The 27,136-nt window shown below is 35.6% G+C and overlaps 2 protein-coding genes across 16 annotated transcripts; one reads left to right on the top strand and one right to left on the bottom strand.

Moving 5' to 3' along the window:
- Positions 1-18,399: 18,399 nt before the first annotated feature.
- Positions 18,400-20,748, top strand: LOC111892890 (uncharacterized). Of its 12 annotated transcripts, none has more exons than XM_023888964.3 (11): positions 18,472-18,623; positions 18,719-18,748; positions 19,049-19,108; positions 19,202-19,241; positions 19,319-19,497; positions 19,592-19,630; positions 19,707-19,793; positions 19,928-19,988; positions 20,075-20,199; positions 20,282-20,379; positions 20,482-20,748. In XM_023888964.3, the coding sequence occupies exons 1-11, from the start codon at positions 18,576-18,578 to the stop codon at positions 20,600-20,602; spliced, it is 888 nt and encodes a 295-aa protein (XP_023744732.1). In that variant the 5' UTR covers positions 18,472-18,575; the 3' UTR covers positions 20,603-20,748. The 12 variants fall into 12 exon arrangements, with proteins under 12 accessions (XP_042755851.1, XP_023744732.1, XP_023744736.1 ...); XM_023888968.3 differs by having other exon boundaries at positions 19,319-19,515; positions 20,075-20,173; positions 20,282-20,342; XM_023888963.3 differs by having other exon boundaries at positions 19,319-19,515; positions 20,075-20,187.
- Positions 20,749-20,816: 68 nt separating this feature from the next.
- On the bottom strand, positions 20,817-26,549 carry LOC111892889 (DNA mismatch repair protein MSH4). 4 transcript variants are annotated; one of them, XM_023888960.3, is made up of 25 exons: positions 26,216-26,549; positions 25,922-25,988; positions 25,234-25,440; positions 25,119-25,154; positions 24,941-25,053; positions 24,745-24,790; positions 24,530-24,576; positions 24,310-24,417; positions 24,166-24,241; positions 24,028-24,100; positions 23,807-23,955; positions 23,643-23,728; positions 23,412-23,551; positions 23,200-23,345; positions 23,090-23,140; positions 22,935-22,998; positions 22,703-22,855; positions 22,558-22,625; positions 22,414-22,472; positions 22,177-22,333; positions 21,945-21,997; positions 21,764-21,862; positions 21,551-21,665; positions 21,337-21,459; positions 20,817-21,157 (listed from the first exon to the last, which is right to left on the bottom strand). In XM_023888960.3, the coding sequence occupies exons 2-25, from the start codon at positions 25,940-25,942 to the stop codon at positions 20,993-20,995; spliced, it is 2,355 nt and encodes a 784-aa protein (XP_023744728.1). In that variant the 5' UTR covers positions 25,943-25,988; positions 26,216-26,549; the 3' UTR covers positions 20,817-20,992. The 4 variants fall into 4 exon arrangements, with proteins under 4 accessions (XP_023744728.1, XP_023744726.1, XP_023744725.1 ...); XM_023888958.3 differs by lacking the exon at positions 25,922-25,988 and having other exon boundaries at positions 22,703-22,849; positions 26,216-26,548; XM_023888957.3 differs by lacking the exon at positions 25,922-25,988 and having other exon boundaries at positions 26,216-26,546.
- Between the last annotated feature and the right edge of the window lie 587 nt (positions 26,550-27,136).

Here is a 27,136-nt window from a genome sequence, read left to right as displayed (position 1 = left end):
TTACATTTAATATATAGGAAATCATTAACAAACTCTTATGACTTTTAGTTTTTGAATGGATAAGGATAATAAACGGATAAGAATAATAAAAAGGGCGACCCCAAAGTATATATTTTTTTTAAACTATCAATGTCTATAGAGAGTTATCTTAAAATAGTGTTGTATTTTTTGTCTTTGTCTAGGCGGAAGGAAGGAAATGGTAGCATGTTGGTACATCAATTTTTTTCATGCCACATAAGCTAGAAAGGACATCAGCATCAAAGTTGTAAATAAGTGTTTTCTGCAATTTATGATTTTTTTTTTAAAAACCAACTGTTTTTTGAAACTTTTTAATTGAGGTTTTTCTAAAAATAACTGTTTTTGTAACTTTTTGATCAAGCTTTAATTGTACAATAACACAAAATCTTTTGTCAGGTGGATATAATACATTAACATACTATTATGTTAATGTAAAAACACACTTGTTGGATGTCGAATGTTAAATATGGAAATTCCCCGACAAGGCTATGGTACAAGGTTTTGCATGTCATGCATTACCGGTTTGGGCCAAGTTTATGGTCGATTTCAACGGGAGTCTTATAAGTGTTACAATTAAGCATGCATGCACGTTCCAAGATGTGACTTACATATTTTGTTTGAGACACAAACATACCTTAGTTCCGAGTAACCGTGACACCAAGAAAATAGTTAAGACCGCCTAAATCTTTCATAGAGAATTCATGACCACAAGATGCCATAAGCATGGGATGCTGACGAAGTGGTCATGATGATGTCGTCGGCGTATAGGAAAAGATATTCCAGATCATTACTATGTTTGTAAATAAAGAGTGTTGGGTTGATTTTACTATAACTAAAACCGAAAGTGATGACATAGGTGGCAAAACGTTAGAACCAACCTCTTGGGCTTGTTTCGGCCCATATAATGATTTTTGTAGACGACAAACATGATTAGGAAGAAATTTATCAACAAATCTCAATGATTGATGCATGTATACAGTCTCAGCAAGGTGTCCATGCAAGAAAGTTTTCTTAACATCAAGTTTGAATAAGCCGTTTTCTGGAAACTACCAGACTCAAAACGTTCAAATTGTGACTCCTTTACAACCTGGCTAAAGGGTTTACCATAGTTACAACCATTAACAACTACTCATGGATCTGTCAATATTTTGTTTGTGTTTAAATAACCACATGCATCTGAAAATATTAACACACTCATATGCCTAGGAACAAGTACCCAAATATTATTCTTAATAAGTGCACTGTATTCATTTATTATTGCTTGTTGCCAATTCGGATCCTAGAGAGCTTTTAGGTGAAAGCGAGGAATATGAGAGATAGTAGTTGTGTGAAGATCGAGTCTCTATATGGGTTTAGAGATACCAAGATGAGAGCGAGTTTTCATTGGACGAGGTACAACAAGAATCATAAATCCATTGTTTGGCGAAAATAGAAAACAAAGTGAATCATAGGAAACTATAACATTCAGTTTCAGATTTGCTTCTTTATTTGGGGTCGCGGCCCAATCTTCAGTGGTCATGAGGCTTAGGGCCTTAGGGAAGGAAGAATTTGGCCCGTCTCGGGTGTGGGTGTGATGGTTTAAGTGATCCAAGTGTTCGATGGTGTGTTCAGAGGTCAAGGGTATAATCGTAATTTGATAATTCAGTCTTTTATGAATTTTGGATTTAATTTTGGTTGGCTTTCAGATAAAGTTTATAGGAGTGTAGGGTTTCTCGTTACCTTTTTGTGGATATAAAGAACATTGAAAACGGATAAGGGATGCAAAAGTTATGATCATTTGAAAGTTAGAGGGGTGTTGGGCCAAAACGGGTACGCATGGCGTACAAGGGAGGTACTCATGGCGTACATTGGAATTTGGACGCGGGTGCATTTGGGAACGCGTTGTGTTCGTCAGGCCAGATTAAACCCCTAAATTAGGGTCTTGGGCCCTATTTAAAGACTTTAAATCACCTCCAACCCATATTTCCTTCAACCTCCATCCTCTCTAACCCTAAGAACGAAACCCTAGCCTCCATTTGAGTGATTCTTGAGCTTCAAAGTGATTTATGTGTGTTTTTGGTGCTTGAGGAAGAACCGAAGAAGAATGAACTTCTTGAAGAGTCATTGCTTGACTTGGAGCTTTTGGATCCTGGCTTTGTGCACCTAGATCTATCTTCTAGAGGTATAAAGTCTCAACCTTGACAACTCTTTCATGTAGATCTAGCCAAGTGGTATTTTGTTATGGTTTTGGTCCCTTTGAGGTGGTTCTTGTGAGTAGAAGTTACTCTAGAACCTTTGAGCTTCATATTTGGTACTTCTTGAGGTTATAGAGTCATAAAGTTTGGATCTTGATGGGTATAAACCTTCCATGCATGATATGGTAGTCACTTGACGAAGTTTAGGACTTAGGGTTTTGATTTGGGTCCCACTGAGTTATGTTAAGCCATAACTTTATGACTTAAGAAGTCCCTTGAAATCAGATATGGAAGTTTGGAGTGAGGTCTTAAGGTATTAAGAAGTTTTAAAGACATTTTGGGGTGATTTTGACCTTTGGGGTTCATCTTTGGTGTTGGGCTTCTTTAAGCCATGCAAAGGGTTAAAGCCTTCAACTTTATGGGTTAAGTCAATGTTATGGGACTATTCTGGGGGTTCTAGACGTTGGACTTAATGGATTAAGTCCTTAGAATGAGAATTTGGAACTTAGCCTTGAACGTCGTGCGTAGCCCCTGGGAACGCAGCGCGTTCCGTCTTGAGTCCCTGTCAATTTGTCCGGCGACGAACGTCGTGCGTTCAGCCCTTGGATGTCGTGCGTTCGTTCGATCAATGGAGTTTTTGTTTGTTGGGCTTGGACTTAACTTTGGATGTCGGTCTTGCTGATTTGGGCCTTATTGGGCCTTGTGGTGTCATTTCGGTTTTGGGCTACCTATTTGGGTTTTGTTGATTTGGGCCTTTTGGACCATCTAAGATCAAATGTTGGACAAAAGGAAATTTTTGGGCTTTAGGATAAGGCCCATATGGGTTGGGCCCAATTTTAGTGGCCTTTGTGTAACTTTTGGTTTTGGGCCTTTATGGTTTTTGGACTTAGGCCTCAGTTTTGGTTCCAGTTGGGTTAGGGGTAAAATGGTCATTTTACCCCAAGTATGGTTTATGGATCATAGTTTGGAACCCAATTGCTAATTGGGTGTTATCTTGGTATTGATAGCCCGGAGGAATCATTAGGGCAGCAGTAGCTAGGGATTTCTTTCAGTGAACTTCTGCATTCAAGGTGAGTCTCCTCACTGTTCTATGGGTCAAAGATAGCAATGTTGGCCCATTTGGTTTATGTATTATAGGAAGACCCGAGGGTAACCCTTGGCAATTTGTATGAAAGACCAGGAGGCGACTCCTGGCAAACTGTATGCAAGACCTGAGTCTGAACTTTGGCAGTTAATTAAGTAGTGTAGATTGTATACTAGTTGTCTTTGTGATGCTTGCATGGAAGACCCAAAAGTGGCTCCTGGAACTTGTTGGTAAGGCCCAGGGTTGTGGCCCCCGGCCTGACAAGGAAGACCACGAGGTAGCTCGTGGCATAATGACAAGACTATGGTTGACACATAGCACTTTTATTGATTGTTTGGATATGTCTGCTATGTTTGGATCATGGTTATGTATGGTATGTGGTATTTTGGGGAACTCACTAAGCTTTGTGCTTACAGTTTGTGGTTTATGGTTTCAGGTACTTCCGATTCGAAAGGGAAGGGCCCGACTTGATCGCAGCGCTCACACCTATGTTTTTCCGCAACTTATGATTTTGGGAATTACTTTGATGAATGTTTTAATTTGGAATACCTTAATGTTGGATAAATGTAAATAACAGTGTTGTAAAAATCCCGATTAGGTCCCGATTAATCTCCAATTAATCCCTAGGCGCTACTCGACCGATTAGAGAGCGCCTAGCGATTAATCCATGCATACACAATGACTGAAACAGTAGAACCTGATGAAATTTTAACACTTTGAAGAATTTATATCTCAATAAAAACTATTTGAGGTATGATTCATGTTGTATTTATCATATTAATCTATTTTGTTATGATATTAGTGACATTTACGAACTTTTATATGATATTAGTCATATTTAATTTTTTAAAATCTAACAAATTAGCAATTAATGGTCCCCGATTAATCTCCGCCTAGCTGATTAATCCCTTAACCCCAGTCCACCGACTAGCTAACTGATGGGTTTTGGTCATAAGACATCCTATGTGCTCATACAAACCCTAAAACTTGGATCTAGGTTTCTCTATTGTACATACTTTGAATCCAAGACTTTGAACCCTAATTCTAGCATATGGAAATCAGAATTCACATGTAAATAGGTTTAAGAACATACCTTGATTGTTATATAGCAATAACAATGCAATTCCTCCTTGAATTGACCTTGGAAAGCTGAGAGTCACAAGTGTCACTCCTCTAATGGCTTACAAACACCATAAGCAAGTGGAGAAGGTATAAAGAGAGAGGAGGGAGGTTAGAATTCGTCTCTAAGACTTCTTGGGAAGGGATACACGAATTCATGAGCCAAGGGGTGTTTATATAGGTGTAGAGATAGGGTTTCAGTCATTATCCTTATCTAGTTGCTTATCCACAAAGCAACCCATAAGATAATCCTTGAATCCTTATCATACTCGAATTCTAAGGCTCTACATCCTTAAATTCGTCCAACCTAATAATAAGATAACTCTTACCTTATTTTGTAACTATCACATAATTACAATTCAACCCCTCTAGTTTAATTAATTACATTTGATCACAAAACTAATTCTTAATTAATTATTGACCAATATTAATTAAACAAATATGATTTCTCCTTTAATATATTATTCTTATAACATATTAATAAATCATATTATCCTCTCTCTCTATATATATTTCTCCAATCAAGTTGCTTTGGTGAAGGCAACCCAAAAGGACCATGCACCATCGGGTCAAGTACATACCAAAATAGTTATGGACTTAGACACTAATCCAACAGTCTCCCACTTGGATAAGTCTAATAACTATTCTGCATATGACTTCGGATCCCGATCTGCAATCGTAGCTTTCCAAAGTTGCTGTCAACTCTGATCATATCAAATACGCGTGTCCTTAGATAAGGGATCATATATTCCTCCATTCTAGAGATCATATGAGATATGATTTCAAATCATTCTCTTTGTACTATATCTCGATTTCCGATTTATGACGACTCACTAATTGAACAAATCAAATTAGCCCTAGCCCGGCCGAGCATTTACGTTTGTCATCACTAAACCATCGAGGGGCCCAAAGATATCGCTTTTATCCTACTTTGAATAAAAGGAACGGATAAACTTTGATACAATGCTCGCTTGCACTCACGCACCGAATCACACACAACAATATGTTTTATAACACCAAGTTACTAGTGCGTTTACATATTATCAATGTGCAACCGATTCGCAAGATACAACTCACACATCTCGGTTTCAAGAATATAAGATGTTATCGTCTCACCAATCACTCGTGATACAATTTCATGGAGTGATCCAAGTGAGCGTGGGTTTGATCCAATGCTCAAATCATATTCATAAGCACTCATGAACGTTGCAGCAAACATTTGCTTATGTCTAATACCTTATAGACAATCCACACACCAATTCACGACAGTCTTCATTCATATCTACTTCCAACATATGAACGACTGTGGCCCGTTCGAATAATTCGATTAAACTCAATTATTCTGGAAGTCAAAACATGCAAATGTGAAACACAAGAATAATACTAATCCCATATGGCCTCAAACCTTTGAGTATAAATAAAACGCCTTTTATTTATCACCATATTGATTACTCATTATTTGTCGTTTCGGGTAATCAACTTCTTACTTGAATTACAACACTTGTCCCATGCTCCTAGCATGCACACAATGTTTACCTATGGTTCTTACTTTGTGAAATAGATCACATTGAACACATTTCCAATCATTCTCATTTCACAACTCCAAATCCTTTTCATAAGTGAAAGAATATCAAATTCTTGCTACTTATAGAATATGCTAGATTCTAACATTTTATGCAATGATCTCTTTTGTAATGTCATTGCACCAAAGTCACAAAGACTATTGCCAATGATATTACAAAGTCCTCTATCGGAGATTGTTACAAGACAATTCCTTAGATATGATGTCTATCTCTCAAAGTACATTCCTTTGAACATCCTTTTGCATAAAAGTTTCTAATCTAGACATAGATTTTCAATATTTACTTCCTAATATGAACACGCTTCCATATTTTCCTCATGACAACTCATTCTTAATAGAATCTTTTCTATTTGTAATGATGTCGATATGATCCATCCAATATGGAATCATTTCCATAATTTCCAATACTATACTTCCAACTACTCACAAGCGACCAATCCTCGTCGAACTTGGATTGTCCTTTGATAGTTGTTTAATTATTTTAGTCAAAACCAATTCTAGTCCCTTTTCCCTCTAAATGCGCTCGACATTTGGAAAATTTTAGAATGGTCAAACATTAAAGCATTTGCAATCTATCCTATACCCGAAGCGTATGGGACACGACGCATAATGTTTTATTTGCTATGTTCTCAAAATTCGAATTGTGAAGAGGGATGCCGTAATCATAATCGAAATTTTAAGAACACACTTTGTACCTTTGACTAAATCTTATTAAAATTTCTCAACCTAAACCTTTAGATTTGAAATGAAGCATAATATTCTCTCCCTTAATTATAGCAAAACAACTCTTCAAGTATTGCGACTTTGCAAAGTATGACTTATGTTTTCTATAATTAATATTGCTAACCTTGCAATACTTTCTTCAATAATCATACAATCATAACATTTATGCTCCCACTATCATGATGATTATTATAAAACATAACACTTATGCTCCCACTAGCTTCGACATGTATTCATAAACATCTTGACTTTCAAAAAATCAATACTTATTGAATTTTTTAAGTTCATGTTTCTAATACTTAATGCTTTGATAATCTTTTATCAAGGCTTCTTGAATTTATACACATTTGCCTTCGATAGTTCATATGTGTGTGTAAACAATTGCCAAACCTCACAATTCAAATTATGGAGAGGGATACCGTAACCATGATTGAATTTGAGAATGCAATTTTACAATTACTATCTTTTTAAATCTTTCTTAGTGAAAGCATTTCCTCACAATCATTTTCATGAAGGAGGAAATCTTATGACACTTAGATTTGAGCGGTGTATGTGTTCCTATCCATGTGAATTTGTTAAAACCAAAGTTTACGACAAATTCAAACTCATATGGACGGAACTTTCTTGATCTTGATTTCTTGCCTTATGGTAGCACGGCTGCCCACCATGTCTTCCAAGTAGTTAAGCAGCTCACCCTTTCCTACAAATATACCTTTCATTGATTAAGGTGGTTTGCCTTTTATGCGTTCAAAATGAGAACTCATAGAACTCACATGCATAATTAACTCGATTGGATTGGCATAGAAACCAAAATAATGTCATCACGATAGGTAGTAAACCTTAACTCGTGTGCTAGTGATGATCGATAAGGTTTATTTGATTTGTTCTTGAAACTTTTCAAGACTATAAAAACTCCCACTGACTCCTTGACATATACGATTCTCTTGTCAAAACATTTCCTGACAAACAAATATTCAAGAGTTAGTGTAGCTTTTAATCAAAACACTTCATAAATTGGTACTAGTTGGTCTTTGTCTTATCCAAGACATCACAACTTACCACATTTAATGAATGTTATAAACCTTTAATACTTTTCACTCATTGTCACAATCTTAACTTTAAGACTTGTTTTGGAACGAAGTATGATTGTCTTCTTGATTTAACCATTTCTTCAATTCTTGATTCCTCTTCTTAGACATACAATTGTACTAAGACTCACTTATAGGATCAATTGCGTTATGGTTCTTAATCATTAAGACCTATCATAAAGCATAAAAGGTACTCTCCCTTCTTCTTAGAATGGAGAAACTTTTATCTTTCTGCCTACTTGATTCTTCTTATTCGTTCTGCTATTGATTTAAACCCTTTAATCAATTCAAAATTACACTTAATCTTGTAAGTATAATCATATTTACTAAACCTTTAGTAAATCATGACGAATATCATTGTTACTCTTATGGTTGACTCGATCAACACGCAACATTGTGTGCTCGATCTCTTAGTCCTTCACTTGACACCTTGTCAACGAATTAGTCTAATTTCCATATATGAAATTTCTCATTCATCGTGCAACCAAGTTGCATGATTCCAAATTTCTGTCCAATTGAAACTTGGGCGATGAGAAAACTCTCCCTATTTGGTAAATTCTCGACTTTTCCATAAACACCATAAATAAGAATCATATCCATTTGTTGTAGAAATATGCAAACACCAATTTTCATAACGATTTCATTGCAAGGAAATAAACAAATAAATAAATAATTCAAAAGAAAATTTATTTTATTTATAAAAGCAGCGGAAAACATATGTCCTTACAATGCAAAATCCATTGAAAAACTATGTATTTCAAAAGAAAATTTTCTAACAACTCTATCATAACTATCTAAGATCAAAATCTAATCTTCAAGTCCATATGATCAAGATCCATTCCTTGTGATTAGATTCATCTTGCTCTTTCACCAAGCTTCCTTTCTTTTCACCGATCCTGTAAAACATTCAAATGCAATCTTATTACATTATGTATTAAGAATTAATGAATAGGAACTTAATGGAGTTAGATAGTGGATTTTACCTGAAGCGCAGCCATACTCTTTGACTCTCCCATCTTCTAGACTCTTCAGGCTCTTTGGGCAGACTTGTATCCAACGCCCTTTCTTTTGGCAGCAAACGCAGGTCGGTTCTCCTAGAACGTCCTCGGAAGTATGGTCGGTTGACTCTCCCAACAAATACGCTCCATTGCTTCGCCAAATCATTTCTGATTCAGCAGCAATGAGCATGTAAGTTAGGTCAATGAGGCTGTCGTCATGATTCATCATATAATACTTTCTTTTGAACTCATTATATGATTCTGGAAGTGACTGCAAAACCCAATTCACAGCCAACTCATTCGGGAATGACACACCCAACATTATCAACCTATCAATGTGTGATTTCATTCCTAGAACGTGGGCACACACGGGTTTACCATCTTCATGTTTCATTTCCAATAGGGCTTTAGTGATATTGAACCTTTCAATTCTTCGATCTTGTGGGTTGGGGAGAACAATAGGAGGAGAAGGAGGAAGTGAAGCATGATTTCTCGTTCCTCGATTGAATCGTGGAATACCATCTTCATGTGGAATGCTTGTTCCACGGGGTTTGGGAAGACCATAGTTGTCGAACTTTGACATCTACAAAACGGGAGAAAAACGAATTCAAGTTAGTTGATAGATTGAGTCCTTAGTAAATCACCCAAATGAAATACTAAGGCTAGGACCCAACACAATATTCTACAACTCGGGAGAGGGATGCCGTAACCCTAATTGTAGAATATTTGAAGGTAAGTGAATGACGATTCACTAATTTCCACCATGAAAAATGAAAAAGAAATTTAAGTTTTAAATCTATGAAAACTCCTAGATCCTTTGAGATTCATTGAACTTTCAATGGCATGTTTAAATCTCGATATGCCCCTCTTGTTTGTGACTGGGATGCCGAGGATCACAAAGCGGGTGTGAATAACCATGCAAACTTACATGGTGCCCTCACATGTTACAGTCACCTATTCGATGTGCCGGTAAACCACACATGCTCCACCGAACTATGACAAACATTGAGTCACCCTTCGCTACCTTTGCTTAGAACCATTTAGTGTGCCGGTTAACCACACACGCTCCACTAACGTCTTCGCAAGGGCACAAAGTGTAATTTCATGGAATTGCATCAATTCACTTTTCCTAAGTAACTAAGATTGGGAATTTTGAAAAACATTTAGTTACTTTAGTAGTTCATTATACTTATAATGGAAGGTTTAGTCCTATCCTACCCGTTCGGCTAACGACCCTCCACTAGTCAAGAGTGCGGTGGGTAAGAGTGGATACCCATTCAATTGCCATTTTATAGGCAATTTCCTTAAACACCCCTTATAGACTAGCTTCGTGAATGAGGCCTACTAACGGTAAGACTGACTTTTACTCATACATATATATAATGTTAGACTTTTAATGTTATATATAGTATAGGGTGTATTTTATATTTTTAAAATATTAGGTGGTCAAATTTAACAATTATACTTTTAATTCAATTAAATTGTAAACCAAAACCTTTATGGATTTATTAAACCTCTTTTAATTATACACCTTAATTAATTAATAAAACCATAAGGGTGTGATTTGAACCTTTTCAAAACAATACTAGAGTTTTAGAATTTAACATTCCTAATTAAACTTTTAATCAACTTTTAAATTCCAAAACTTGAGGGAAAGTTTTGAAACATTTCAAACCATAAGGGTTTAGAATTTAAATATGCATCAAAATTATACTATTTAATCAAAATTTAAATTCCAAAACTTGAGGGCAAGTTTTGAAACCTTTTTCAAAACATTAGGGTTTCAACTATTTAAATTTCAAAACAACAAAACTTTTGGGTTCAAATTTAAACTATAAAACCTAAAGGGCAAAATATGAAACTTTTCATAACAACAAGGATCAAATAACAAATAATTCAAATTAACATTTAATCACATAATTATCCATATTTGATGATTTCTTGCAAAATAATTTATCAATTTACTTAAAATAATTAATCAATTATCTTATAAGGAAACAATTATCTTATTAATTGATAAATATCTTCAATTAAATTAAAAATATAGTCAAATATATCATATAATCGGATTAATATTAATCTAACATGATAAGGTAATTATCCCAATGCAAAAACAGCAAGAAATCCCGAGATAAGCACTATCTGACGCACCGACTCGCCGAGTCAACCTCTGGAACTCGCCGAGTCCAAGAGTGACTCGCCGAGTCAGGTCGAACAGTGAGGCCAAAACACGATTTTCAGTTACATCAAGCATCAATACAATTGAAACCAAGCTAGGCTCTGATACCACTGATGGGTTTTGGTCATAAGACATCCTATGTGCTCATACAAACCCTAAAACTTGGATCTAGGTTTCTCTATTGTACATACTTTGAATCCAAGACTTTGAACCCTAATTCTAGCATATGGAAATCAGAATTCACATGTAAATAGGTTTAAGAACATACCTTGATTGTTATATAGCAATAACAATGCAATTCCTCCTTGAATTGACCTTGGAAAGTTGAGAGTCACAAGTGTCACTCCTCTAATGGCTTACAAACACCATAAGCAAGTGGAGAAGGTATAAAGAGAGAGGAGGGAGGTTAGAATTCATCTCTAAGACTTCTTGGGAAGGGATACACGAATTCATGAGCCAAGGGGTGTTTATATAGGTGTAGAGATAGGGTTTCAGTCATTATCCTTATCTAGTTGCTTATCCACAAAGCAACCCATAAGATAATCCTTGAATCCTTATCATACTCGAATTCTAAGGCTCTATATCCTTAAATTCGTCCAACCTAATAATAAGATAACTCTTACCTTATTTTGTAACTATCACATAATTACAATTCAGCCCCTCTAGTTTAATTAATTACATTTGATCACAAAACTAATTCTTAATTAATTATTGACCAATATTAATTAAACAAATATGATTTCTCCTTTAATATATTATTCTTATAACATATTAATAAATCATATTATCCTCTCTCTCTATATATATTTCTCCAATCAAGTTGTTTTGGTGAAGGCAACCCAAAAGGACCATGCACCATCGGGTCAAGTACATACCAAAATAGTTATGGACTTAGACACTAATCCAACACTAACGTCGAGCGATTTTTACAACCTTGGTAAATAGATGTTGAATGTATATGTATTAAAAATGAAAATTTTACCCTCGGTTTTTGGGATGTTTCAAGTTGGTATTAGAGCCTTGGTTTGAGGGATTCATGCATACTTTCAGGTGTCCCTGAACTCAAACTGAGGATTTGGTGAAGATTTTTACAAAGTAAACATTAAAAAAAAGAATTTCTAATCAAAGAAAGGGGTGTGATACGTGCAATCGGCCAAGCTCAGGTAAATGGTTCCCAGAATACCAATACATGTTTATTATGATAGGTGATATGATTATGAGAATTGCATGCTAGATTAGGGCTAAGGATCTGCTCAGTATTTTATGATAGGAGAGATGCCTTTATATGCCTGATTGTATGAGCTTTAGAATCGCATGCTAGTATGAACATCTGATAAGTGGATAGAATGGCCTGATTAGTGTATGCGAGTTAGATTTTTTTTCCGTTGTCTGAATGCTGCTTGTTTAGTGCTTTGTGGGACTCTTAGTGATGTGAACTGACTGCTAAGTGAATATTCTAAGTCACAAGTGGCACATGTTAAAAAATCTAATATTTTCTTTTCATTCGACGAAACCTAATATCATTATTACTAGATTTTAGTCTAATATTTATTGCGACTAATTATAAGTCTAGATTTATCATTAACTCGAGGTATACGTCATGATCTATCAAGTAAGGAACAACCAAGTAGGATCATATCGGAGGTAGGGTCCGTTTGGTATACGTAGTATACTGTTTGGAAAGGCCACTTTAAACACCTCACTAAATTACAGTTTATAAATCATCCCCGTAAGTAGATCAATCAGTATAACGACTTTGAATCACTGATAAATCTTGTTTATAGGTTCATGATAATGATAATGAACTTAAACATAAGTTATACTTAGAGTAGGGTAAGCATAACTCACTTACATGGGGGTTTGGCGAGGAATCGGGCTCTACGTGGGCAGAACTTTTGAGCCGAAAGCTCTTCTTCTCAGGGCTTTCCGACACTCCGGGATTCGCTTCTAACACTTAGGAAGTGTTAGGGAAAGGCTTAGAGGGTTTGGGAGTGTTTGGGAGAGAATGGGTTAGAAGGTGTGAAGAAATGAAGTGATATGCGCCTCTATTTATAGCCTGCATGAAGGCAATACACTGGGCGTACTAGATGGGTAACTGGGCATACTCATGCCAGGTGTCACCATGTGGTGGCAAGGCGTGGGGAAGAAGTAGTGGCTCAGACCGCGCCACGTGTCACTCGCTGATCACTCCAAAAACTAATTATCTTATAAAATTCGTAACTTTTGCATACGATCTCCTTTTTTGACGTTCTTTATATCCACGCGTAGGTATTGACAGGGTGTACAACTTTCATTTAGACTCTATCAGCTAATTTTGACTCTATTTTTAAAGTTATATTTTAACAAGCTTAGACAGTTAAAGTTCGTTAAAAATTCATAACTTTGTCATCTGACGTCCGTTTTTTACTGTCTTTATATTGTTGAGCTCCTATTAACGAGACTCCAGTTATCATTTAGGTTGTCTCGGCTAAAAATCGATCGATCAAAAACTTGATTCCTAGGCTGCATATTGTTATGCGAAATCTTAGAAAAATCATAACTTCCTCATACAAAGTCAGATTTGGATGTTTTTTTATATACGTTCTCAGTTTAACATATACAACGACTTTCGTTTAGGCCACTAAGGCTAAAAAGTAGTTTATCAAAAATTCATTTTTTACGATACATAGCGTCGTGCCGATTTTGTTGTAAAACTTCGATGGGTCATAACTTCTTCATTATAAGTCGGATTTCAGCGTTCCTTATATCCCTGAAATCCTTGTTACAACTACTTCAACTTTCTTTAAAGATATTGGGTCAAATCTTAATTCTATTTTTGACACATATTTTTATTATTATTTTATTATATCGTTATAAGCACTTGTGTAGCACATAAATCACATAATACTCAAATAATTCCTCTTCATTACTTCAAAATATGTTACAATTGTTGGCCCATAATCCTAAACTCTTGCATAATGGTCACTCATTTTCCCATTAATTAATGACAATGCCCTCATCCTTGATCTATAGTATTTTAACCATGTGATTTTGCAATGAAATTTACATTGTATTTTAACCTACATCTCCTTACATTTTAAGTTAGGTTTCCTAATTAGCTCCTTCACGAATTGCCTTGCTAACCAAGTAGGATTCATAATCCTTCAATTATTAAAACTCCTAACACATGTATGCAGGTCTATAAGCTTTTTTATTTGGAATGTCCTTTCAGTACTCATCCAAGAAACCCTAACCACGAATGGGCACTTTCTGGAGCACTTCCACATATTTCCACTAATCTAACACTATTACACTTTTTGAAATGAATTTGATAATCCTTACTGATAATATAGTTAGTTAAACACAATTGAGCTCTTGTGGCTTTTCATACCTTTCACCAAACACTAGTTTCATTAAGTTCCATTTCACCTTTGGGTTATGGGTGGAAGACTCGAAATCAACATCCAACTCTTCTTCATCACTACTTTGTACATACTCTGAGTCCAATTCTTGGTTATGGATTTGAAGTTCAACGTTACTTTGAGCTTGAGCATCATCAGTTGCATCATCGTCATCGTCTTCTTCACAGAGAATGTTCAGAAATTCATATCTGCATCAGAAAATTGGTTTCCTCTTCAAATAATCATCGAGTTCCACATCCAGTTGCGAATCCATAATATAAAATCACATGGTTCACTATTTAAATGAAAACGATAAAAAAATCAAACAATACTAGTTGCGTGTTCGAATCGGGTTGAATTGTATAAGCCAGAAAAGATTCAAAGTTCTTACAGCTATACCCAACGAGATCTCATATCTTGATATATTTCTACAATTGTATCATTACTAATGGCGGAGGGCGGGTGGAACTGACGGCGGTGGCACCGACACACCTAAAAGTGATGTTGATTGTCAATTGAGACGGCCAATGGGCTAATGATTGATGCCTAATGCATGATGGTGATCGCTCGACGATTGTGAGCTTGGGGAGGAAACGTCGTTTTGCCTTCACACGATTATTTTTTTTCCTTTTTTTTAAAAAATTGAAGTTATATTGACTACTAATATTGGATTGGTCTATTAAAATATAATGTATAGGCTATAAAAACCAGATTTATACATGGGTTTTAATTGTCTAACATACTAGGTAGCTCACTAAAATTGTTAAAGGTGGGTTACTAATTTTAATTGTATTATACATTATCATAAAAAATAAAAATAATAGGTGGGTCAAGTGACCTACCAAAGGTTAGCATTCCCTCGCCATTATCCATATCTATACTATTTAAATCATACACAGTGACATCTCCATTTTCACGGCCAGAAAAGACCGATTTTGTTTATGCTTTATAAAAATCAGAGTACTTCTTTTCATAAAAATGTTGCGGAATTTGTTCCCAGAAAAATACGATAAATACGTTATCAAAACAATTTCGAAGAAACGTATTTTATTCATTTTAAAACGTTTGGGATGTCATCGTCAATACAAGAACATAAGTATAAACAGAACATACATTTATTTACACTAGTGATCTACATCTCTTTAATCTCTTAGTGTAATGTCACTTCATATCGACACCTGTGATATAAATAAACTGAGTGGGTCAGGTTGGGAAACCTGGTGAGTACATAGGGTTTTCAACCCACAATAATATAATTATTATGTTTAATCATCAAATAGTTAACCCAATTTCCTATCCCCATTATTTTCTTTATTCTTAAGGATCTACCCTAAGAATCAGTTCTTTCTTGTTCATTCATTCTTAAGGAGTATCCTACGGAATAGGTACGAATTCCATCGTTGTAAATGACACATCTGTCAAGCACAGCTGCTAGTTCTGTCACTTAGGCGCAGCTGCCAAAATTGTGACATTCTCTATGGGGCGCATCTGTTGGAATAGTCATTTAGGCGCATCTGCCGGGGTTATGAGGTTCTCTATTAGGCGCTTCTACCAGTAGAGTCCTTTAGGCGCATATGTCAGGGTTTTATTGACAGTATTGTTTTCGAGAGTCCACTCACAATACATATCAATGAGTTTTTAGAGTACACCGGTGAACACATCGTTCACAACACCTACAGGTTGCCAGCCTGCTAGTGTTCCACTGGACTGTCTAGAATAGTCTGTGGTTGTCATCCATACTCTGTTGAATGACGGGGCCATCATTTGGGAAAAAAGCTTCTCACATCGTCCACCTCTCACCCTCACCTCACGGTCTATTTCACCTCTCAACTCATCATCCAGCTCATATTTCATCTATTACATCTACCCATGTCTTACCCCCAACATTTTCGTAGATATAAAATACATATACAGTTTAAATCATTTAAAACGTGTATATAATTATCCATCCAGCATAGACAGCAAGTACTCAGGTAATATGCACACATAGCATGTAATTTATATAAAATATTTCATATCTATGTGTAAGATGAAAGTAACTATGCACTCACCTGGCAAGGTGGTGACTCGGCACTCGAACGACACTTCGTTACTTCTTAAAACAATTTCCCTCGACAAAACCTAGTATCATTACCACTAGAGTTTAGTTCAATATTCATCGAGACTAATTTAATAGTCTAGCTATTATTACTATTATATAAGTGTTAAACAACACTCTTATATAACTCATAATAATAGCCAAATAATTATTTTAAGGTCCAAATAATGTTACTATAATTAATTAGAAGCTATATTAAAAATATCATAGGCGTAGCTCACTTACAGCGGATTTTTATTAAAAAAAACGGGCTTCGCATGAGCAGCGTTTTCGAGCCGAAAGTTTTTCTTCTCGGAGCCGTCGGGCGCTCCGGGGCTTCTTCTCATGCTAGGGAGGTTCCCTAGACTTGGGAGGGGTTTAAGGAGGCTAGAGAGAAGTTAGAGAGAGAAAGAAAGGTTATGGTGTGACGAAATTATGAATGATGCATCCTTTATTTATAGGGATTTTATCGTAGAGTAGCCCCTAAGCTTCGTCCGTCTCTTCCGCGTACGAGCTCCGTTTTCTGCGTCGAAGAGTAGAGACTAAGTTTCATCCATATCTTTCACATACGAGCTCTATTATCGATGTTCTTTATATCCACGCGTTAATATTTACGAGTACTACAACTTTCATTTAGATCCCGTCGGCTAATTCTCACTCTATCTCAGATTTACAAAACTGTATCGAATTCGCAACGCTCGAAGAGTAGGAACTAAGCTTCGTCCATATCTTTCGCATACGAGCTTCGTTTTTGACTGTCTTTTTATCGTTTAACTCCTATTAACGATATCTTCATTTATCGTTTAGATTATTTTGGCTAAAAATCGACCTATCTAAAATTCAGATTTCGGGTTGTGCATTGTTATGCTAAATCTTAGAAAAATCATGACTTCCTCATACGAAGTCAGATTTGGATGTTCTTTTTATGCACACTCCCGGTTTAACATATACCACGACTTTCATTTAGATTGCTAAGGCTAAATCTCGCTCTATCGTAAATTCACGATCACTATTTATGCCTTCCGGTATCGTGTCGGTTCCGTCGCGAAACTTCGACGGGTCATAACTTCTTCGTTATAACTCGGATTTCGACGTTCTTTATATGTACGGAAACCTTGTAACATATACTACAACTTGGTTGAGATTATTTATTCTTAATAATCTTTTGTCGAAAAGTCGTTTTCGACCCCTATTGCCTCTAAATTGACTAGCCCGGATCTACGGGCGTTACATACACACTGTCCATTTCCTTGAAGGTAAAAACCCTAATTTTACTAAGAGTGAAACGAGAGAAGGAAGAGAGGATATGTCGGGGGGGTTTCTCACTTAACGAGAGTGTTTGTTTTTACCTCAATCCACATAAGTCATTTAATGCCACATCAGCTAATATAACCAGGTAAATAAGGGTGATCGGATGAAAAAGACTAAGGGGGTGTTTGGGATTTGATTTGTAGCCTAAAAAATCATTTTCAACAAAAGAACTTTTTGACTTATAGTTTTTTCTAAAAGAAGGTTTTAAAATATGTTTGGATTAACTTTTGAGGGAGAAAATGCCAAAAAGCCAAAAATTACCAAAAATCACAAATTCATGATTTTTAAAACTATTTCTTTTTCTTCTTGTCAAAAAGTCATTTTAAAAAGACTTTTAAATTTGTCAAACATCTTTTTAAACTTTTAGTTTTTCGGAAAAACCAAAAATCAAAAAAGTTACTTTGAAAAGAAATCTCAAACACCCTCTAATTTGTTCAATTTATCCATTTTTCTAGGTTATTTTGTTAAAAAAAAAATGGGACCTAAATTGAAACTTTTTCCTAAAATGTATAAATATTATAATAAGTTTTTTTATCGAATAAAAGAAATGTAGGAGGGCTGATGGATAAATACATTTTAGTCGATGACCAACCGATGACATGCTACACGCTAAACATTTCCATTAAAAATCTGACATGTCATCATAATCATAATCATACCGCGTCACACAGCTGCCGACATGTCACCATCCACGTCAACAACATAATGCCTAAATCACCCTTCTAGACCCAGGTAATTTGAAGTGAAAGGACTCGTGATTTAGGAATTTAAACCTGAACTCAATCGTTCGATTGATCTTTTATGTGTTTGATCCGTGTTTGAATTTCGGTGCCTGTCTGTTCATGGCGGCTCCGTTCTTTTCAACGCCTTTCCAACCCTTCGTTTATCAGGTATGGAAATCAGAATTTCAGTAGGTTTTTTTTGTGTGTATGTTAATGTGATTGTATCTGAACGTAATTTGATTCAACATTACTATTCTAACCAGACGCGGATTGAAGGTTACATTGAGAAACAGGTTTTTGTGAGTTTTTATGTTTTAAAGTTTTGGTATGGATTGATGATCAGATAAATGGTGTATGCTGTGGTAGTTAAGGTGAGGGTTAGGTTAATCAAGGTGAAATGTTGTGTAGAGTATAACATTGAGCATTTTATTATAACATAAACGTAATATTTGTAGTTGAAGCAAAAGTAGAATAACTGTTTTAATTAGCTTATTATACTTAAATCTATGATTCTATATATGTTAATCAGTTTATTAGAATGGTAGTATTTAGGAGTATTTAACATTGGATTTGGGGTTAATGTACAATAATAGAGTCAAGACGATGCTGTTACGCCTTTTCAGATTTTGGGTGGTGAAGTTCAGATAGTTCAGGTATGTGTAGCAGTAGCATCATTGTTCATTAATGTTAGTTTTGCTTCCTTCTATGTTCATCATCCTGATCCTGATCCTGATTTTTCTTGCCAGATTATGTTGAAGCCAGAAGACAAGGTGAGTGCAAAACCAGGTATTTGCTTGCTTGTTGTGCTGAAATAGGCTTATTATTTATTTATTTATTGATGGTAAGTGAGTTATTTACAACAGGCTGCATGTGCTATATGTCTGGCTCCATTCAAATGGAAAATGTTTATGCCCCAGAGAATGAAGCAGGAATGTGGCAATGGGTTTTTGGAAAGAATGCAACTAAAACAATCTTTGTAAACAGTGGGTCAACCGATGGATTTGTTGCCATGGCTGCACCTTCTCTAGGAAGAATTCTCCCTGTTAGTCAATCTGTCAATGTTAGTTAGTTAGCTAGTTACTACATTTGATGCTTGATTCTGATGTATTATTGTATACTTTCTTTTAACTCTGTAGATTGACCTGGCAAGATTCGGTGGTGAGATATTATGCCAGGTATGATGTTAAATTAAATATTAATTCATTCATCATCATTGTCTCAGTTTTTGTTATTTTCTGAATCTGTCTGTAGCCAGATGCATTTCTTTGCTCCATTGGTGATGTGAAAGTCAGTAGCAACACATTTGATCAGAGGGGACCTAATCGTAATGTTGTTGAGGTGACATTTTCTTTTTCCAGGTTTTGTCCCATAATATATATATATATATATATATATATATATATATATATATATATATATATATATATATATATATATATATATATATAATTTTAAAATTTGTTACTTTACAGAGATTGTTGAGACAAAAAGTATCTGGGCAAGGCCTGGCATTCATGGTTGGGGGTGGATCTGGTAATTATGATACTATTAATTCATGTTGCCTTACATTCTGCTTGATATGGCCTGTGAATGTGTTTATGTTCCTTGTGGTTTTGTAGTTGTGCAGAAAAATCTTGAGGTTGGTGAGATACTTTCAGTGGACATTTGTAGCATTATTGCCCTGTCAACAACGGTGGATGTACAAATCAAATATAATGGTCCAATGAGAAGGGTGGTGTTTGGGGTGATATATATTTTTCTTTAAAAAAAAATAGAGTAACAGTTTGTTAGTTTCTAAAAAGTAAAATGGTTGGGCATGCATGCAGGGGGAGAATCAGAATATGGTGACAGCAATGATGAGAGGACCAGGAATTGTGTTTATCCAGAGTATGCCCTTCCCTCGCCTTTCTCAAAGCATTGCTAGGTTAACAACCCACCCACTCAAGAGTCAAGTCATCACCTTTAAACTTTTACATATCTTCTTCTCTTATTTACAGAATTGTTTGTGTTTATGGAATGGATGCAGGGGTGTTGCATCTCCAAACATGAGGTTGAGGGACAATCCAAAGTTGTTGATGCAGATACTCGTCTTTTCCTTTCTTGCTTATCTTGTGCTCGGCTCATTTTTGCTATATACAGACTTCTGAATTATGATATTTGCAACAAAACAAATACACTGTGTGAGCGAGTTTCAATGTTAATGATAGTTGAAAAGAGAATTGAAGTTAAAATTTGGTTTCTTGCTGATCTGAAAGATGTTATTATAGCGCCATAAATAATGGTTTCATACATACATGCTTTGATGTTGATTCCGTGAATTAGAATATGACTTGATGCTAGAAAAGATTTAGATTGATTGGATGGAGAAAGAAAGCGAATGGGTTATGAGCTTTTACAGCTGAAAAGTACATACATGCATGCTACCGTATTTGTAAGATTATTTATGTTATGTTATGTTATGTAATATGTATAAGAAATCAAAGGGATAGAGATGGTGTTGATACATATATCCAACAAGATATGAGATATCTATCTGTCTATCTAAAATTCTGTAAATTGGTGGTTTTAAGATGTTCAAGTGCTTGTCGGATGGAATCCTCATCTTGGGTGGAATATTTCAAGCATATCAGACGCTGAGCCACTGTATATGCCATCTGAATACCTTCATATGCCTCATAGTTCAACTCCTTTCGCTTCCCTTCCTAACCAACCAACCACCCAAAAGTTAGCAAGCAAAATTACACATCTCATCATAACCATTTCTAAATTCTAATCCAATTTTTTTTTTCATTCTAACCTGCCAAAACTAACCTTAATTATAATCCTCCTCTTTCATTTGTTGAAAACCACAAGACAAGAAACCAAGGAAGGAATTGATTACCTTTTCTGTAATCCTTGAAGTGATATTTTTGGCAGTCTCGATAACTGAAGTTGGTAGCCCTGCTACTCCTGCTAATAGAAGCCCATAATGTGGTACATGGCGCCGCCCATCTTTCAGCTCAAACTGTAGTGGAATTCATATCATTATCAACAACATATTAATCTGCTGCTGCTGCTGTTGGTAATACATACATACATACATACATTAAGTTTACCTTGAAATCCAAGCGATTGTTTTTTACTTCAACATTGAAGTGAAGAATCTTGACATTTGGATATATGCTGGCTACTTGTGATAGCTTTTCCATGTGTGTGGCAAATATTGTGTAACTGAAACCCCATCCCCCAATTAACAAGCAAGTGATGAAGATTCTACTAGGAAAAACCATATAATGAGAATAGCATATGGGATATAAAAATAAAATTACGGTTTGAGTGATAAGAGTTGTTCACAGCAGCTCCATGCAATTGCAAAACCATCAGAGGAAGATGTAGCCCTCCCAAGCTCATCCATCACAACAAGACTCCTGTCGAACATATACATATGTATGTATCTGTTGAGTAAATTAAGCAGCCCTGATTGTAAATTGTGTAATATAGATATGTTACCTTTCAGAGATATTCTGCAAAATAAAAGCTGTCTCTTTCATCTCTGTCATGAACTGCAAAATCACAGCTTGTTCAATCATCTACACAACTCAGCTTCTAAAGAGATTTATATGAGTAAAGGTGTGTGTGGGTGTGATTAGAAGATGTTAGGATTTGAGAGGTAGGTTGTTTGATTTGTTAGTTTAGTTGTGTCAAGTGAAGTGATGAGTAGGAAAAGAAAAGAAAGGCGTACCGTACTGGAATTTGATTCAAGATTATGGAGTGTGCCCATCCTTGTAAAAACACGATCCACCACTCTTAGGGTTGCAAACCGGGCAGGAATGTAACAACCAATTTGAGCAAGGATCACAATCAGACATATTTGCTGAAGGTATGTACTTTTTCCACTCCTGACCCAAAACAACAAACTTCTACTATTAATATTATTATGAGTGATGACAGTTGTAGTTGAGGACAAATAAATCATTACATGTTGGGCCCCATGACAATCACCATGTTTGAAGCCTCTGAAAGAAAGATGTTGTTGGGCTGCAATGCAAATTGAAAATGAAAGAGAGAGAGTGAGAGTGAGAGTCAGAAATAAAGCAGCAACCAACATAGAACTTGTACGTACAACAAAATCAGTGTGCACGCTTTCTAGTATAGGGTGTCTTCCAGCATCAATTGCCAGCGGTCCATTTTCTATCAGTAAAAAAAAAAAAAAAAAAAACAGTCATTCTTCCATTCCAATAACAAAAAAGATATACACAAATAATTACCAGTGAAATGAGGCCTGGTGTATCGATCTACAGGCTTGGTTGAAATCATGTGAGCAAATGAATTAACAATCATATCCAATAGGCATAGGATCTCAGCAAGCAAGGTCAGCACCGACACATCCTCCCGAATTGCATCCATTAGTGCTGCTAAGGCTTATGCAGTTATGCTAATCAAGTAAGTATTCCACATCAAACCAAAAACCTCAATCTATACACCACACACTCCACTCACCTTCCAAGCAAACTTGTGTACGCAGATAACATTCTTTCGCTGCAGACTTGTTTCTTGCATTTAACTAACCAACCCCACCCATTTCATTAATGACAAATTAGCAGCAAAGACTCTTTGTTGACCAAATAACTACTAATCACAAAAAATATACTCACAGAAGCAAGATCCAGAGTTGAGCAATGTATACTGTTCCCATGCTTGGCAACCTAAAAAAATTGTTTCAAAATCAGAGGAGAACAAATGGTATGCACAATTTACTTGGTACCTGAATGAACTTGGTGGGAAGCTTTCCCTGTGTCTGTATGTCCTTGAGAGGAATATTGAAGTAAAAGCCATGCCTATTGTTGAATGGGATTTTCAAATTCGGAAGCTTATAATCTTCACGATACTTATTTGCAAGGTTGTGTATAGCTGTAAAGATTATGATTATTATTACACATGAATGAATGAAATAGTGATTAGAGATGTATAAACTACCTTGGCTGGTGTCACAGAAGGATCTTCGTGCAATATCAAGAAATCCATCGATCCCGGCCTTCACAGCAAAACACTGCTGTGTCCGCGCAACAAAAGGAACTCTTGCATCAACTACATCCTCATCAATCACCTCCCCGATCCTGACATATTTTACTACTACTTATCAATCAATTTATGATTTATGATTTATGATTTATGATGTAAAAAAATAAAAAAAAAGTATGATGTTACCTTTTCCTCATACAAGCATATTTCTCGTTTGCGCAAACAGATTTGTATATATTTGCAAGAAGAAAGCTGTTTGCATCTTTCAGTACCTAACACCAGTTACAACTTTAAATTCCTCAAATGTTTTGGAGTTTGAGCATACAAGTTATATATTATATTACATGTACCTTGGAGAGAAATGGCAAGGCATCCAGAGCCGTTTTCAGAATAATAATGTTTCCTATTACAACCTGGCTCTTTCTAGCATTGTCAATGCCCCCCAAGACCTCATTGGTAACTTTCTTCCTCTTGAAGCAGAAGTTACAGAGGACCCTGTCTGAATCAAAACATAAGTACATACATCATGTCATGGTAACTAATAATCATTCATCAATCCCCACAGACTAACCAGTTTCTTTTGGAAACTTTTGAAGAGCCTGTGACAGCCCAAAAAACAGCTGTTCATTACTCATTAATTCATCCTGCATCATTTATTTAGTTAATAGATATTGCATACATTTATTGTTAAAAAGAATCACTCACTGACCAGGCAATCAAGTCGAGCTTTGATGGTTTCTATATCTTTCAAAGGTTGCAACAGATTGGCACGAAGAAGTCTAGTCCTGCAACAACAACAACAACAACAAAATAAACACAATTATCTTCCAGTAAATCAATGGCAATGGCATACCCTCCAGCAGTTCTTGTCGACTTGAGAGTCTGGAATAAACTTCTCTTTTTGTTGCTTGTGCCCAAAAGTGTAGAATGCAGTGGCTCTATAATCTCCAGGTTATGTACACTATCAAGTAGATACTTAGTTATAATAAATAATAACCTGATTCTACTTCCATAATCATAATATCCCATCAGGATGATTTATAACATACCGTAAAAGGTTAAAAAAACCCTACCTCGTTGCATCGATATTCATATGGTCAAATGATCCGTTGAAAGTCACCTGAGAGGTGAAAAAAGATGGAAGGAAAGAAGAATCAGTGGAAGTAGAGTGAAAGATATTTTTGACCATTAATAAGTTGAGAGCAATACTGGAAGGTAAATAGGAACTAGCTCACAACAGAACAGCTTCCTCTGTTAAAAGTACATGTGAAAAGAAATAGAGACTTACTAACAATGAATGATTTGTAATGATGATTCCTTTCTCTGCTTCAATCCTGTGTTTGACAAAGCAGTTAACAAATTTTTATTTGGTAGACACTGACAGCTTCATTTAGCATCTCAAATATTTTGGAGGATTAGAATCCCATCTCTTCATTCATTTAGCATCTAAAATGTAATTAAATTAAAAATTAAACAAATGGTACCACTTGATAGTTGCTGCAGCAGCAGCCAAGCAGAGATAATATTGCTTGTAATAAGTATCCAGGCCAAGTGCAGAAGGTTCTTTAGCAGCTAAACTTTTTACCAGCACAGCTCCCTTCAAAAAAACATACCCATTATAGCATATTTCAAACTACTAATGAATGAGAAACAACTGAATACCTTTGTATCATCAAAGCAACCACGATGCATAGTGACCTGCAAATGCGAGCCCATACTTAGAGTCTTAACTATAAATCAGAAACAACATTTTTACATAGAGTAGTAGATATACTACCTTTAGAATTGAGGAATAGAATTTATCAACTAATTCTGATACCCCAACCATGCCATCAGGTGCTGCTAGCTTGTTAGGGGGGACAATAATTGCCATTGGATCATAGAAATGCAGCAGTGTCTTCGTGTTTTGATAGGAGCTGCTAGTTTCAATGTATTCAGACAGGTGAAGTGAAGCCGACCTCAAGTCAAAAGCAGCCACTCCAACCTGATGATAAGATGGATATCTCCAGTTAGGCAAACAATCATCATCAGATGCCCATTTCAGCTAAGCTAAATCCGAATCTCATAGCAGATCACAGAATTCTGAAAACTATGGTTCCAAGGTGTATTTTATCAGTAATAAAATACAAGATTTTGAACAGTATATGAGCAAAAACTGCATGGCCACGCAGAAAATATGTGTCTTTCATGTCTTGATCCATCTAAATCCCCAAACGTCCATGTTTGTAACAGGTTTGTTTATATGAATCAGGTAACGAAAACTATGATCATCAGAGTCCGGAGAGAGATTGGATTTGGAATCTATCCTTCACACATTCTAACGTCTTTTAAGTAACTTAAATAAGTCGATCATCGTATCTCCTTCCCTCCACCCTTTCAATTCTTAATCCAAAAACCACAATTGCCTCTAAATGAGACCTACAACAGATGCAAAAGTAAAAGGAAACAAAATCTTCATCTCTTACAATTGAAACAACAATAATCATTTCTTTCAGTTGCAATGTTGATCTAAGAAGCAAGCACGAATTCGTCCTACAATGAAAAAAAATAGGAATGAACAAGAAAAGAGTAATAATTGCTCTTAACACCCAGCGATATGTTTTAGGAATTGAGTGACAATTAACGAATAACGATAACTTCGTCATATACCATGCCCTAATCCCAATGCAGAACCAAGTACGTATACATACAAATATCTATACATACCGATTCACAGACACAAAACACATATATAGGGAATGAGAGCTAAGCAGCGATACCTCCTTAGCTCGATTCTCTATGAGTCCAATGACGAAGCTTGATCGCTCTCCCGTGTCATCTTCCATTTCTACTTCTCTGAAAGAAAACCCCAACCGTAAAAGTAACTTTGATAGTATTATTTTTGTTTTCTGTGAATGCGCGCCTATTTTAATCGTCGGAGGAGGCTGTAATTACTTGTATGTTGTATCTCCATCGAAGGACGATGCATTAATAGCATGTACCTCGATGTTTGACTTATATTTTCAAAGGGATTCATTTATCCCTACCCCAGTGCCCTTTAATTATTACTTTTACTAATAATTAGGTAATAATTATATAATTTTTCTAATTACTAGTGATTCTTTTTATTATAGCCAATCAAAGTTAAATATATAAATCTATTTACATACCAAATAATTTAATGTTTTAAATTAAAAAAAAAAAAAAAAAAAAAAAAACATGTATTCACAATAAATAAATATTTTCAATTCTTAGAACTATTATAAAAATTAGTGTTCTTACTAATATAAAGTACATAAATGATATTCGATATTTATTTAATAAAAAAGTTGATGTTTTTTGTTAAAATAAATACACATACAAAATTTATAAAAATATATTATGTAAGAGGGTATAAAATGAACTATCTTTAAAAATGTTAGGTTGTTAATGTAAAGTTGTAAATATAAAAAACACACTATCGTTTAACCTAGCACAATCTCTAGTCGCCAAGACAGGAGAGAGGTGATTTCCAGCCACTATTCACGCGATTTCCAGCCGCTGCCCATTCGATTTCCGACGACGCTCAGTCGATTTTTGGCGAGGTGTCATGCGCTTTCCGGCGAGGTTTTCAGATTACGACTATTTATTTCTCACTCTCCAACGATTCAGACGATTTCAAGGAAAGTTTTCAGATTTCCGACGCCGTTTTAGCCATCTGT

The sequence above is a fragment of the Lactuca sativa genome, chromosome 3, assembly GCF_002870075.4.
Source record: "Lactuca sativa cultivar Salinas chromosome 3, Lsat_Salinas_v11, whole genome shotgun sequence".
NCBI lineage: Eukaryota > Viridiplantae > Streptophyta > Magnoliopsida > Asterales > Asteraceae > Lactuca > Lactuca sativa.
Note: the sequence above shows the minus strand (reverse complement) of the source record. Positions and strands in the feature narration are given on the sequence as shown.